Here is a 15,710-nt window from a genome sequence, read left to right on the forward strand (position 1 = left end):
GGAGACGACCGCTATGTGAAATTGAAGATGCACAAACAAGCATGACATTATTTTTACTATCTAAATTCATAATAGTTTTAACTTAGCCTCAAAATACGTATATATAATAGTACAGCTCAGATTATGCTTATATTATTTAACACTTTTTTTCAGTTCTGCTACCATACAATTATATGCAATACTGTATTGATAGTGATTATCATTATTCCCACCCACTCTAGGTGGGAAAAGGTTGATTTTTTTATTACTGCAATGTTCAGTGAAACACAGAACTAGTTAGGACCTTGGTTTTTCTGTTACTCAAGCATTCATGTACAGTAATTCAATGAAAATAATCCATAGGCAATTATAAGTTTTTATATGCTTACCCACATTTTTGTATTCCTAACAGAATGGTCTGGGAAGATGAAATAAAATTAAATGGAAATTAATATAAGTCATTGCATTCACTAATATTTATTGAAGTAAATAAAAGCTGAATTCATTACTTTAAATGTTTTATGAATGTTTTTTTTTCTTAAAGTATCTTAGCCACAGACATTTTTGATACTCATGTATGTCTGTGCATAAATGTGACAATTAATTCTTGCAACAGGACTTAGTACAAAGAATGACAGAAGAAGAAGCAGCAGAAAGAGAACAGCGAGAGATTGAGCGGTGCACTTGTCGCATTAAGTTATTTTGCCAGCCTACCGGCCAGAGTCAGATAGAGAAGAAACTCAGAATTCATAAAGACTCCACACTCAGGGAAACCACTAAATTAGCCCACAAGGTAAGTGCATAGTTGATATGTATGTTGGATTTATTTTTTTTTTTTTAATGTAGTTTTTCTATTGCCTAAGGACAAATGTAGCATATGTTAGCAAATTATGAGACATCTCACTGATAATATCATTCCTCTTTAACAGGAGCTAGGATTAGAAAATGTTGTTCCTCTAGAGAGATGTCGCCTTGTTAAGTATGAGGAATTTCATGACAGTTTAGAATGTTCATTTGAGGGTCAAGAAGATGATCTCATATCTGAAGTTCTAGGTGGTGTCAGGAGTTCATACAAATTTGATCTTTTGATGGAAATTCGTGATGAAGACAAGACATTTGAAGTTTATAAACCTGGAGGTAAGTAAGTTTTGCTGTCTTTGTTACCATACTGATACAACACTAATAATGTATGCTCTCATTTGTGAATTAAGAGCACTAAAATAAGAATTTTTTATACAGGTACAACTATAAAGGCCCATGTAGTGAATTTAGAAACTGAGGAAGTAGAGGGACCATATAACTTAAGAGGGAGCCTCGTCATGACAGTACGTGAGCTGAAGGAGCTACTTGGTCGTTCACTGAACCTGAATCCAGACACAATGAGAATTGTGTTAGAACGTTACTACAATGATCTGAGACCACTGATATCAGACACCAATACACTAACAATGGAAGGTTTCTACAGATCAAACAAGGTAAACAAATCTAACATATTACCAGGTATATTTGCTGTTTGGAGTGACATCTGAACTGTCTTATCTGCACACCTCTGTAAAGACAGTGATTGTGTGTGAATGATGGTGAAAGTGTTGAATGATTTCTAAAAGTGCTTCTTTTTTGGGTCACCTTACCTCGGTGAGAGACGGCTAGTGTATTAATTTTTTTTTTTATATAAATGTCTGGAGCTGTACTCCACATCTTATGAATGTGGGGTACAACTGTCTTGTTATCTTGATAATTTTGTAAATATTATCAAAATAACAAGACAGTACATAACAGAAGAATGGAGGAGTACTGCAGTAGGCTTACTAGTTCATGCTATGCAGGTCCATCTCCAATCCAACCCTCCTTACATATATTTATCCAACCTATTTTTAAATCTACTCAAGGTTTTGATGTGTTCTTGTGGCCACAACATGCCTGTGCTCTGAAGACCACTGTAAAGAAATATTTGTATGATATGTACATAAACCTTAAATAAAAAACAAAGGAAAAGGCAGTGGCAGGGATGGAGTGAGGAAAGACCGGTGGTAGGGAATGATGGAGGAGCTGTGAGCAGGAGGGACTGAGGGAAGGTTGGTGGGAGGAAGAGAAGATGGTTGGGAGGGGGATATCCAGATGGTGACACCATCTATGCTTGGTGTATTTATCATACACTTTATTTAACCCTTAAATGGTCCAAACGTATATATACGTTTTTTCAACATCTGAAAGTATGTAAAAAAATGTAGATCTTTTTTTTTTTTTTGTTTTACATGTGAAAAAGTGTAAAAAAAAACTTTTTATCTACATTTTTTTTGTTATATTTGAAAATATGTAAAAAAAGTAGATCTACTTTTGTAGCACTACGAATTTGAACGTCGATCTGTTTGGACCGTTTAAGGGTTAACAACCAGTCTGATGCAATAGAGTTGTTACTGTGTTCACATTTTATCCAGTTTCCTTTCATTTTAACTCAAATTATGTAAATGGAGTGAAGTAGAGGATATATAAATATATATAAATATGTTGTGTATCTCTATACGTATATGCTTCTGAACTGTTGTATTCTGAGCACCTCTGCAAAAGCAGTGATAATGTGTGCGTGTGGTGAAAGTGTTGAATGATGATGAAAGTATTTTCTTTTTGGGGATTTTCTTTCTTTTTTTTGGGTCACCCTGCCTCGGTGGGAGACGACCGACTTGTTGAAAAAAAAATAAAAATCCCCCCTTCCATCCAAACAGGATCACAACATGTTCAGCCATAATCTGAGACTTTTTATTAATCACAAAATACAAATTTAACCTAACTGAATCTCAGGCTACTAATACTGCTGCTGCCACTGCTATTGTTGTTTCTGCTGATATTACTGTTTGCTGCTTTTGAAGCTATTGCTACTGTTGTTGTTACTACTACTATTGCTGCTGCCGCTGCCCCCCCCCCTCCTCCTCCTCCTCCTCCTCCTCCTCCTCCTCCTCCTCCTCCTCCTCCTCCTCCTCCTCCTCCTCCTCCTCCTCCTCCTCCTCCTCCTCCTCCTCCTCCTCCTCCTCCTCCTCCTCCTCCTCCTCCTCCTCCTCCTCCTCCTCCTCCTCCTCCTCCTCCTCCTCCTCCTCCTCCTCCTCCTCCTCCTCCTCCTCCTCCTCCTCCTCCTCCTCCTCCTCCTCCTCCTCCTCCTCCTCCTCCTCCTCCTCCTCCTCCTCCTCCTCCTCCTCCTCCTCCTCCTCCTCCTCCTCCTCCTCCTCCTCCTCCTCCTCCTCCTCCTCCTCCTCCTCCTCCTCCTCCTCCTCCTCCTCCTCCTCCTCCTCCTCCTCCTCCTCCTCCTCCTCCTCCTCCTCCTCCTCCTCCTCCTCCTCCTCCTCCTCCTCCTCCTCCTCCTCCTCCTCCTCCTCCTCCTCCTCCTCCTCCTCCTCCTCCTCCTCCTCCTCCTCCTCCTCCTCCTCCTCCTCCTCCTCCTCCTCCTCCTCCTCCTCCTCCTCCTCCTCCTCCTCCTCCTCCTCCTCCTCCTCCTCCTCCTCCTCCTCCTCCTCCTCCTCCTCCTCCTCCTCCTCCTCCTCCTCCTCCTCCTCCTCCTCCTCCTCCTCCTCCTCCTCCTCCTCCTCCTCCTCCTCCTCCTCCTCCTCCTCCTCCCCGCCCCCCCCCTCCCCCTTATACGTTTCCTTCAGTTATTCGGCACTAATTTTGGCTAGCATAATTTCAAATTTCCAGGGTCGCCACACCAACCTGCTGGTACTGTTTGGTGGCGCTACTTGCTGCATATGTCATTACAATTTCTTTATCTCCATTTATTGTTATAACCTGCTTACTTTTAGCCCTAGCCATGGTTTCAGTGAATAAAAGAAATGCTTCTCATTATGTAAAGCACCAACACAGTACATTGTCCATTAAAGATATGGTGGCTTTGAAGCCACTGTCGGTTGCCATGAGCTCAGTATCATGATGCAGGAGAATATGCTTTATTATTACGCTAATATCAACATTACAGCTTATTTGCCTATCACAATTGATCTACTATGACATAAACAAGATAAATAACATAAAACATGTTAAATACTCCAGATTAAATAATACAGTGGACCCCCGGTTTACGATATTATTTCATTCCAGAAGTATGTTCAGGTGCCAGTACTGACCGAATTTGTTCCCATAAGGAATATTGTGAATTAGATTAGTCCATTTCAGAACCCCCAAACATACACATACAAACGCACTTACATAAATACACTTACATAATTGGTCGCATTGAGAGCTGATTGTAAACCGGGGTCCACTGTATTTGGCATAATACTGAGCAGTTCGACGGAGGTATGAAGAGGATATGGTATACAAATGCCATTCTCCTATCTCTGTCTTGGGGGCTTATATTAGAAAAAACGGAATATAGCACAGGGCTAACTGTGATATACACTCACACTCCACCATAAACCTGAAACAGAAAAGTTATTTTCTCTATATAGATTATCACACATAGCAGCATATGTGTAGAAAACCTAGGATAACCCAAAAAAAGTCAACGTGGCTTATTTCTAGTACCTGGCTTGGGTTAGCCATTTATGATTTTTGGTAAATATTCGATTCCCAGCCAGGGTAGAAACATTAGGCGTGTTTCTTTACACCTGTTGTCTATGTTCACCCATCAGTAAATGGGTACCTGGGTGTTAGTCGACTGGTGTGGGTGTTATCCTGGGACACTGACCTAATTTTCTTGAAATACTCTGCATAACAAGCAGCTTTCTATACAGTAATATGTCACTGATGTCAGCTAGGCCTGTATACCTTGTACATGTACGTGTAGTAAATAAAGATATTATTATTATTATTATTATTTTCTCAGTTGTTTGTTGGGTTATCTTATTGAAACTTGGGTAATGTATGATGGAAAGAGACTTCTTAATGTACACCAAAAATGAAAGAAATCAGACCATAAATAGTGGAGTTCACTTCTCAGCCATTAGTGGCCGCTTAGCGGTTTATTTTTGTATGGTTTTTATGGTTATATTCTCGTTTTTTCGGTCTCATTTGATAGAATGGAAGATATATTACAGAAATAGATATGATTTTGATTGCTTTCATGACAAAAAGTGTACCTTGAAATTACGCTCACAGTAGCAAAAATGTTCTATTCTTTAGCAAAGCTCAAGAGTAAACAAATGATGTCACCGTCCAATACCTGTCTGCCTGCCAGTCCAAATTCCAATATGGAGTCAAAAATGGGTTGACATTATTTATACAATTATTACAATAATGCAGCAGTCTGCATAACAGTAAATCTATTTTTTTTTTTGTGAATAAAAATTCCAAATTGTAAGCAAGAGTAATTTTTTTTATTATTTATTTATTTATTTATTTTATGACTTTGCAAACAGTACATTGAGATTTTATATTTACAACAGTGGGTTGCAATGCAAATAGAGCCTTTATTATGCCTAGGCATTATGGGCCAACTTAACATTATTGGCTTACAGACTACTTAAAACTAAGGATTTTATCATAGTTGTACAGTAGGACAGTAATTATTTCATAGTTGAACAGTATATTATTAATTATAAGTGAATTAAATTTGTATAAGACAAAGGATATATTCATATAGTCTAAAATGTTTTTTGTGAAAACATTGGTTCAATTATATTCCTGTCAACATTGGATAAAAGGTTTAAAGTGATTGTTGAAGTTATGATGTGGGAGTACATAGGTGAGTATGTGTGTACTGAGTATTTAGCATTTAGTCTAGGGTGATTAAGTGGCTTTTGAGAAGAGTCTTAAACTGATTTTCAGATTGGGTTACTTTAATATTTTCTGGTAATGAATTACATACTTTAGGGCCCTTTATGTGCATAGAGTTTTTACACAGTGTGATATGGACACGAGGTATATCAAAAAGAGATCTGTGTTTTGTGTTGTGGTCATGTGTCCTGTTTAAGTTGGTGAGGAGAAGTTTGAGTGGAGGGTTTATATTTGTGTGTATTGTTCTGTGTATGTAGTAGGCACATGAGTAAGTATGGATGTTCTTAATGTGAGCAGATTCAGACTTTTGAAAATTGGTGGAGTATGCTGGTGGGAGTGGGAATTCGTTATCATTCTTGTGCTGCCTTTTGCTGGGTTATGAGGGGTTTTAGGTGATTGGATGTTGTTGATCCCCATGCACAAATTCCATATGTAAGATAAGGGTGTATGGTACAGTGCCAGGAGAGCTGATTGTGGAACGTAGTACCTTATCTTTGATAGTATGCCTACAATCTTGGAGATTTTCTTGGTGATTTGTTGTATGTGTGTCCGTAACTTAACCCTTTGACTGTTTCCGACGTATAAATACGTCTTACGAGCCAATGTTTCTGACGTATTTATACGCATAAATTCTAGCAGCTTCAAATCAAGCAGGAGAAAGCTGGTAGGCCCACATGTGAGAGAATGGGTCTCCATGGTCAGTGTGCACCATATAAAAAAAATCGGGGAGCCAGTGGTGCATTGTGGGAATGCCATTTCAGTTGTCATTTTTCAGCATGTCTAGCGGTAAGAAATATGTGATTCCCCAGCAAATCTGGGACTCTTCTCTTCCCAAGTGATGCTCTAACACAGATGGAAGTGTCAGTGAAGATCAATTTCATGATTTGGAGGAGTTTGAGACCAAAAGCAATGGAGGAGGAGGAGGGGGAGGAGGGGAGGAAGAGGAGGAGGAGGAGGAGGAGGAGGAGGGAAGGAAGAGGAGGAGGAGGAGGAGGAGGAGGAGGAGGAGGAGGAGGAGGAGGAGAAGAGGAGGAGGAGGAGGAGGAGGAAGAAGAAGATGTAATAATATTGTTCCCTTGAAGCAAGAAAAAAAAAAGTCCACCCCATGACAGTGACAAGATAAGGGGAGATAACATCTGATAAGAGCTGACTTTGATGAGGGTAAAGGAGGGTAATATTACATGACCATTGCCCTCCCTTTGTTTTTGCTGGTACACAAACATTTCTGTCTGTCTATTTGTCTGTCTGTCAAGCTCCCTGTCTGTCCATCTAGCTCTCTGTCTCAGAGAGAGCCACAAGACTGTGTCATCACGTTTACTCACATCTTCAAGCAGAGTATAGCACTTTGTCTGGATTTCTTGGGTTATCCTAGGTAATTTACACTATGTATACTTGTATTTATGTGTACCTGTGAGACAGAGATAGGCAGACAGATAGAAAGAGAGACAGATTGAAAGATATAAAATGAGGGAGAAAGATAATTAGATAGAATGGAGGAGGGGAAGCAGCATCCGACCCCATTGTTTTGACAGGCGGTAGGGTAGTGACTAATGACACAATATGTCACTTTGACAGCTGCCGACTCCTGACTCAAAACAATTATAAGCCACACACTCGCACACAAGGAGGAGGAGGAGGAGGAAGAAGAAGAAGAGGAGGAAGAAGAAGAAGAGGAGGAAGAAGAAGAAGAGGAGGAAGAAGAAGAGGAGGAGGAAGAAGAAGAAGAGGAGGAAGAGGAGGAGGAAGAGGAGGAGGAAGAGGAGGAGGAAGAGGAGGAGGAAGAGGAGGAGGAAGAGGAGGAAGAGGAGGAGGAAGAGGAGGAGGAAGAGGAGGAGGAAGAGGAGGAAGAGGAGGAGGAAGAGGAGGAGGAAGAGGAGGAGGAAGAGGAGGAGGAAGAGGAGGAGGAAGAGGAGGAGGAAGAGGAAGAGGAGGAAGAGGAAGAGGAAGAGGAAGAAGAAGAAGAATTGTTTGTTTGTTTTTGTAAACAAGTTTTGTAAACAATATATTGATAATTATGTTTGTGTGCTTGTTGTGTTGTATACAACGAGTGTATATATATACATTGCACCTTACTTTGGTCTCATAGGCCACATAAGTTATGTGAAAAAATAAAATAGTGAAAAAAACAAAAAACCTTCAATTAGAAGTAAACTAAAGTTTACCGGGTGAGCGGCAGTCGCCGCTGTTGCCATACGCGGCTCATTTTCTGCAAACTTCATGGCTCTATATCTCGGTAAGTACCGATGGCAAAAATTTTTTTTTTGGACTAAAACACTCAGAAAAATAATCTTAACATTTTCATAAGAAAAAATAATTTTTTTTTTTTTTGAATATTTGGCGACATAGAATGACAGTTTCAGAGAGGGACCTGAAACAGTCAAAGGGTTAAGGCTGCTGTCAAGGTGGATACCTAGGAATTTTCCCTCTGTGAGTCTTGTGACTGATGATCCATTTAGCGTTATGTTAATCGGATCATTTGTATGTGTGGGAGACGGCCAACTTGTTGAAAAAAAAAATTATATATATATATATTTTTTTTTTTTTTTTTTTTTGTCAACAAATCGGTCGTCTCCCACCGAGGCAGGGTGACCCAAAAAAGAAAGAAAATCCCCAAAAAGAAAATACTTTCATCATCATTCAACACTTTCACCACACTCACACATTATCACTGCTTTTGCAGAGGTGCTCAGAATACAACAGTTTAGAAGCATATACGTATAAAGATACACAACATATTCCTCCAAACTGCCAATATCCCAAACCACTCCTTTAAAGTGCAGGCACTGTACTTCCCATCTCCAGGACTCAAGTCCGGCCTGCCGGTTTCCCTGAACCCCTTCATAAATGTTACTTTGCTCACACTCTAACAGCACGTCAAGTATTAAAAACCATTTGTCTCCATTCACTCCTATCAAACACGCTCACGCATGCCTGCTGGAAGTCCAAGCCCCTCGCACACAAAACCTCCTTTACCCCCTCCCTCCAACCTTTCCTAGGCCGACCCCTACCCCCCCTTCCTTCCACTACAGACTGATACACTCTTGAAGTTATTCTGTTTCGCTCCATTCTCTCCACATGTCCGAACCACCTCAACAACCCTTCCTCAGCCCTCTGGACAACAGTTTTGGTAATCCCGCACCTCCTCCTAACTTCCAAACTACGAATTCTCTGCATTATGTTCACACCACACATTGCTCTCAGACATGACATCTCCACTGCCTCCAGCCTTCTCCTCGCTGCAACATTCATCACCCATGCTTCACACCCATATAAGAGCGTTGGTAAAACTATACTCTCATACATTCCCCTCTTTGCCTCCAAGGACAAAGTTCTTTGTCTCCAGAGACTCCTAAGTGCACCACTCACCCTTTTCCCCTCATCAATTCTATGATTCACCTCATCTTTCATAGACCCATCCGCTGACACGTCCACTCCCAAATATCTGAATACATTCACCTCCTCCATACTCTCTCCCTCCACTCTGATATCCAATCTTTCATCACCTAATCTTTTTGTTATCCTCTAACCTTACTCTTTCCTGTATTCACTTCCAATTTTCTTCTTTTGCACACCCTACCAAATTCATCCAACAATCTCTGCAACTTCTCTTCAGAATCTCCCAAGAGCACAGTGTCATCAGCAAAGAGCAACTGTGACAACTCCCACTTTGTGTGTGATTCTTTATCTTTTAACTCCACGCCTCTTGCCAAGACCCTCGCATTTACTTCTCTTACAACCCCATCTATAAATATATTAAACAACCACGGTGACATAACACATCCTTGTCTAAGGCCTACTTTTACTGGGAAATAATTTCCCTCTTTCCTACATACTCTAACTTGAGCCTCACTATCCTCGTAAAAACTCTTCACTGCTTTCAGTAACCTACCTCCTACACCATACACCTGCAACATCTGCCACATTGCCCCCCTATCCACCCTGTCATATGCCTTTTCCAAATCCATAAATGCCACAAAGACCTCTTTAGCCTTATCTAAATACTGTTCACTTATATGTTTCACTGTAAACACCTGGTCCACACACCCCCTACCTTTCCTAAAGCCTCCTTGTTCATCTGCTATCCTATTCTCTGTCTTACTCTTAATTCTTTCAATAATAACTCTACCATACACTTTGCCAGGTATACTCAACAGACTTATCCCCCTATAATTTTTGCACTCTCTTTTATCCCCTTTGCCTTTATACAAAGGAACTATGCATGCTCTCTGCCGATCCCTAGGTACCTTACCCTCTTCCATACATTTATTAAATAATTGCACCAACCACTCCAAAACTATATCCCCACCTGCTTTTAACATTTCTATCTTTATCCCATCAATCCCGGCTGCCTTACCCCCTTTCATTTTACCTACTGCCTCACGAACTTCCCCCACACTCACAACTGGCTCTTCCTCACTCCTACAAGATGTTATTCCTCCTTGTCCTATACACGAAATCACAGCTTTCCTATCTTCATCAACATTTAACAATTCCTCAAAATATTCCCTCCATCTTCCCAATACCTCTAACTTTTTCTTTTCTTTCTTTCAACATACCAGCCGTATCCCACCAAGGCAGGGTGGCCCAAAAGAAAAAACTAAAGTTTCTCTTTTTAAATTTAGTAATATATACAGGAGAAGGGGTTACTAGCCCCTTGCTCCCGGCATTTTAGTCGCCTCTTACAACACGCATGGCTTACGGAGGAAGAATTCTGTTCCACTTCCCCATGGAGGTAAGAGGAAATAAACAAGAACAAGAACTAGAAAGAAAATAGAAGAAAACCCAGAGGGGTGTGTGTGTGTATATATATGCTTGTACATGTATGTGTAGTGTGACCTAAATGCAAGTAGAAGTAGCAAGACATACCTGAAATCTTGCATGTTTATGAGACAGACAAAAGACACCAGCAATCCTACCATCATGTAAAACAATTACAGGCTTTCGTTGTACACTCACTTGGCAGGACGGTAGTACCTCTAACTCTCCATTTAATAACTCTCCTCATCTATTTTTAACTGACAAATCCATTTGTTCTCTAGGCTTTCTTAACTTGTTAATCTCACTCCAAAACTTTTTCTTATTTTCAACAAAATTTGTTGATAACATCTCACCCACTCTCTCATTTGCTCTCTTTTTACATTGCTTCACCACTCTCTTAACCTCTCTCTTTTTCTCCATATACTCTTCCCTCCTTGCATCACTTCTACTTTGTAAAAACTTCTCATATGCTAACTTTTTCTCCCTTACTACTCTCTTTACATCATCATTCCACCAGTCGCTCCTCTTCCCTCCCGCACCCACTTTCCTGTAACCACAAACTTCTGCTGAACACTCTAACACTACATTTTTAAACCTACCCCATACCTCATCGACCCCATTGCCTATGCTCTCATTAGCCCATCTATCCTCCAATAGCTGTTTATATCTTACCCTAACTGCCTCCTCTTTTAGTTTATAAACCTTCACCTCTCTCTTCCCTGATGCTTCTATTCTCCTTGTATCCCATCTACCTTTTACTCTCAGTGTAGCTACAACTAGAAAGTGATCTGATATATCTGTGGCCCCTCTATAAACATGTACATCCTGAAGTCTACTCAACAGTCTTTTATCTACCAATACATAATCCAACAAACTACTGTCATTTCGCCCTACATCATATCTTGTATACTTATTTATCCTCTTTTTCTTAAAATATGTATTACCTATATATATATATATGTCGTGCCGAATAGGCAGAACTTGCCATCTTGGCTTAAATAGCAACGCTCATCTTGCTATATAGGACAAGCGAAAATTTGTGTATGCAATAAATTCGCCAAAATCATTCTGAACCTAACGAAAAAAATGTATTTCACTGTGCTTGTTTAGTATTAAATTACTGTAAACAAATCTAAAAGATATTTAGTTGGGTTAGGCTAAAATAAATTGTTCTTGTTATAATAAGGTTAGGTAAGTTTTCTAAGATTCTTTTGGAGCAAAATTAAAAATTTGTACATTAACATTAATGAAAAAAATATATCTTTAAACATACAAGAGAAAATTTTAGAAAGGACATAATTTTAAAGGAGTTCTTGCTAATTGGCCAGTTTTACATATTCGGCACGACATGTATATATATATATATATATATATATATATATATATATATATATATATATATATATATATATATATATATATATATATATATATATATATATATATATGTATATATATATATATTATATGTATATATATATATTATATATATATATATATTATATATTATATATATATATATATATATTATATAATATATATATATTTATATATATATATATACAGTGGACCCCCGGTTAACGATATTTTTTCACTCCAGAAGTATGTTCAGGTGCCAGTACTGACGGAATTTGTTCCCATAAGGAATATTGTGAAGTAGATTAGTCCATTTCAGACCCCCAAACATACATGTACAAACGCACTTACATAAATACACTTACATAATTGGTCGCATTCGGAGGTAATCGTTATATATATATATATATATATATATATATATATATATATATATATATATATATATATATATATATATATACACACACATACATATATACATATATATACAGTGGACCCCCGCATAGCGACGTTAATCCGTGCAAGAGGGCTGGTTGTTATGTGAAATGTTCGGTATGCGAATGAATTTTCCCCATAAGAAATAATGGAAATCAAATTAATCCGTGCAAGACACCCAAAAGTATGAAAAAAAAAATTTTACCACATGAAATATACATTTTCCTACACACAAAGAGAAGGATACATGCACAATAGTAGAGTAGTACATGCACAATATATATTGTGCATGTACTACTCTACTAAATGAAGAATAAATGACACTTACCTTTATTGAAGATGCAGCAATGACTGATGAGACACTGTGTCCTGGAAGTGCCTTTTCCTCCTGAGTACTGTAGGTCCTGTTTGGCATTTTCTTCCAGAACAGGCCTTATCACACTGTGTATGCCACTACGATTCTTAAATCACTCAAACCAACCTTTGCTGGCCTTAAATTCACCAATATGAGCACTAGTTCCAGGCATTTTTCCCTGTTCACCTGGGTGTTAGTCGACTGGTGTGGGTTGCATCCTGGAAGACAAGATTAAGGACCCCAATGGAAATAAGTTAGACAGTCTTCGATGACACTGACTTTTTTGGGTTATCCTGGGTGGCAAATCCTCTGGGGTTAATTGTTTCTTGGTATTCTCAATAAGCCACACCAACAACGGTGCTACAGCAGCAGCAGCAGCAGCAGCTGACGGTGGTACAGCAGCAACAGACGATGCTACAGCAGCAACAGACGATGCTACAGCAGCAGCAGACGATGCTATAGCAGCAGCAGACGATGCTACAGCAGCAGCAGACGATGCTACAGCAGCAGCAGACGATGCTACAGCAGCAGCAGACGATGCTACAGCAGCAGCAGACGATGCTACAGCAGCAGCAGACGATGCTACAGCAGCAGCAGACGATGCTACAGCAGCAGCAGACGATGCTACAGCAGCAGCAGACGATGCTACAGCAGCAGCAGACGATGCTACAGCAGCAGCAGACGATGCTACAGCAGCAGCAGCAGACGATGCTACAGCAGCAGCAGACGATGCTACAGCAGCAGCAGCAGACGATGCTACAGCAGCAGCAGCAGACGATGCTACAGCAGCAGCAGACGATGCTACAGCAGCAGCAGACGATGCTACAGCAGCAGCAGACGATGCTACAGCAGCAGCAGACGATGCTACAGCAGCAGCAGACAGTACTACAGCAGCAGCAGCAGCTGACGGTGGTACAACAGCAGCAGCAGCTGACAGTGCAGCAGCAGCTGACGGTGGTACAGCAGCAGCAGCAGCTGTACCACCAATAGTAGCGATGGTTGATTGGGGTTTATTATATAACCTGGCCAGCTCGGAGACACGCACTCCACTTTCATACTTATCAATGATCTTTTTCTTCATCTCTATAGTAATTCTCACCCTTATTGCTGTAGGGTTGGCACTAGAAGCTTTCTTGGGGCCCATGGTCACTTATTTTCCAGAAAAAATCACCAAAAACACTGTAATAATACAAAATGTTCCGATTGTATGCTTGGATGTTACCGCAGAGGCTGGCCGGTAAACAATGCCACCGGCGGAACATGTGAGCGTGGCTCAGGCCGCACATTGGACGCGTCTCGGACGAAGGGCGGTGAGCGGGTTTTTGGGCGGTATGCGAGGCAAAATTTTTGCGATCAAAGCGTCCGGTATGCGGATTGTACGGTATGCGATGCGTACGGTATGCGGGGGTCCACTGTATATATATTATGGTAGTAGGTTGGTAGACAGCAACCATCCAGGGAGGTACTACCGTCCTGCCAAGTGAATGTAAAACAAAAGCCTGTAATTGTTTTACGTGATGGTAGGATTGCTGGTGTCTTTTGTCTGTCTCATAAATATGCAAGATTACAGGTATGTCTTGCTACTTCTACTTACACTTAGGTCACACTACACATACATGTACACGTTTATTTATACACACTCATCTGAGTTTTCTTTGATTTTATCTTAATAGTTCTTGGTCTTAATACTTTTCCTTTTATATCCATGGGGAAGTGGAATAAGAATCTTTCCTCCGTAAGCCATGTGTGTTGTAAAAGTCAACTAAAATGCCGGGAACAATGGGCTAGTAACCCCTTTTCCTGTAAAGATTACTAAAAAGAATAAGAAGAAGAAAATTGTCAAAGTGGGAAGTCTGAATGTGCGTGGATGTTGTGCAAATGATAAGAAAGAGATGATTGTGGATGTTATGAATGAGAAGAAGCTGGATGTCCTGGCTTTAAGTGAAACAAAGCTGAAGGGGGTGGGAGAGTTTCAATGGAGAGGAATAAATGGGATTAGGTCAGGGGTTTCAAATAGAGTTAGAGCTAAAGAAGGAGTAGCAATAATGTTGAAGGATAAGCTATGGCAGGAAAAGAGGGACTATAAATGTATTAATTCAAGGATTATGTGGAGTAAAATAAAGATTGGATGTGAAAAGTGGGTTATAGTAAGCGTGTATGCACCTGGAGAAGAAAGAAGTGTAAAGGAGAGAGAGAGATTTTGGGAAATGTTGAGTGAATGCGTGGGGAGTTTTGAATCAAGTGTGAGAGTAATGGTGGTTGGGGATTTCAATGCTAAAGTGGGTAAAAATGTTATGGAGGGAGTAGTAGGTAAATTTGGGGTGCCAGGGGTAAATGTAAATGGGGAGCCTTTAATTGAGCTATGTGTAGAAAGAGATTTGGTAATAAGTAATACATATTTTATGAAAAAGAGGATAAATAAATATACAAGGTATGATGTAGCACGTAATGAAAGTAGTTTGTTAGATTATGTATTGGTGGATAAAAGGTTGATGGGTAGGCTCCAGGATGTACATGTTTATAGAGGGGCAACTGATATTTCGGATCATTATTTAGTTGTAGCTACAGTTAGAGTAAGAGGTAGATGGGAAAAGAGGAAGGTGGCAACAACAAGTAAGAGGGAGGTGAAAGTGTATAAACTAAGGGAGGAGGAAGTTCGGGGGAGATACAAGCGACTGTTGGCAGAAAGGTGGGCTAGTGCAAAGATGAGTAGTGGGGGGGTTGAAGAGGGTTGGAATAGTTTTAAAAATGCAGTATTAGAATGTGGGGCAGAAGTTTGTGGTTATAGGAGGGTGGGGGCAGGTGGAAAGAGGAGTGATTGGTGGAATGATGAAGTAAAGGGTGTGATAAAAGAGAAAAAGTTAGCTTTTGAGAGGTTTTTACAAAGCAGAAGTGTTATAAGAAAAGCAGAGTATATGGACAGTAAAAGAAAGGTAAAGAGAGTGGTGAGAGAGTGCAAAAGGAGAGCAGATGATAGAGTGGGAGAGGCACTGTCAAGAAATTTTAATGAAAATAAGAAAAAATTTTGGAGCGAGTTAAACAAGTTAACCCTTTCAGGGTCCGTCCCGTTAAATCAACGGCTTTACGTTGAGTGTCCAAACCGTAGATCTATGCCAAAATTCTA

The 15,710-nt window shown here is 40.0% G+C and overlaps 1 protein-coding gene across 13 annotated transcripts in view; it reads left to right on the top strand.

The window, feature by feature from the left end:
• The window catches only part of Usp47 (ubiquitin specific protease 47), a 433,614-nt gene that overhangs the window by 247,013 nt on the left and 170,891 nt on the right, over positions 1–15,710 (top strand). For all 13 annotated transcript variants that reach the window (XM_070083998.1, XM_070083999.1, XM_070083995.1 and 10 more), the window contains 3 exons: positions 596–772; positions 909–1,116; positions 1,219–1,454. In XM_070083998.1, the coding sequence (XP_069940099.1) occupies positions 596–772; positions 909–1,116; positions 1,219–1,454 (621 nt within the window). The remainder of the gene's footprint in view (positions 1–595; positions 773–908; positions 1,117–1,218; positions 1,455–15,710) is intronic.

The sequence above is a fragment of the Cherax quadricarinatus genome, chromosome 11, assembly GCF_038502225.1.
Source record: "Cherax quadricarinatus isolate ZL_2023a chromosome 11, ASM3850222v1, whole genome shotgun sequence".
Taxonomy (NCBI): Eukaryota; Metazoa; Arthropoda; class Malacostraca; order Decapoda; family Parastacidae; genus Cherax; species Cherax quadricarinatus.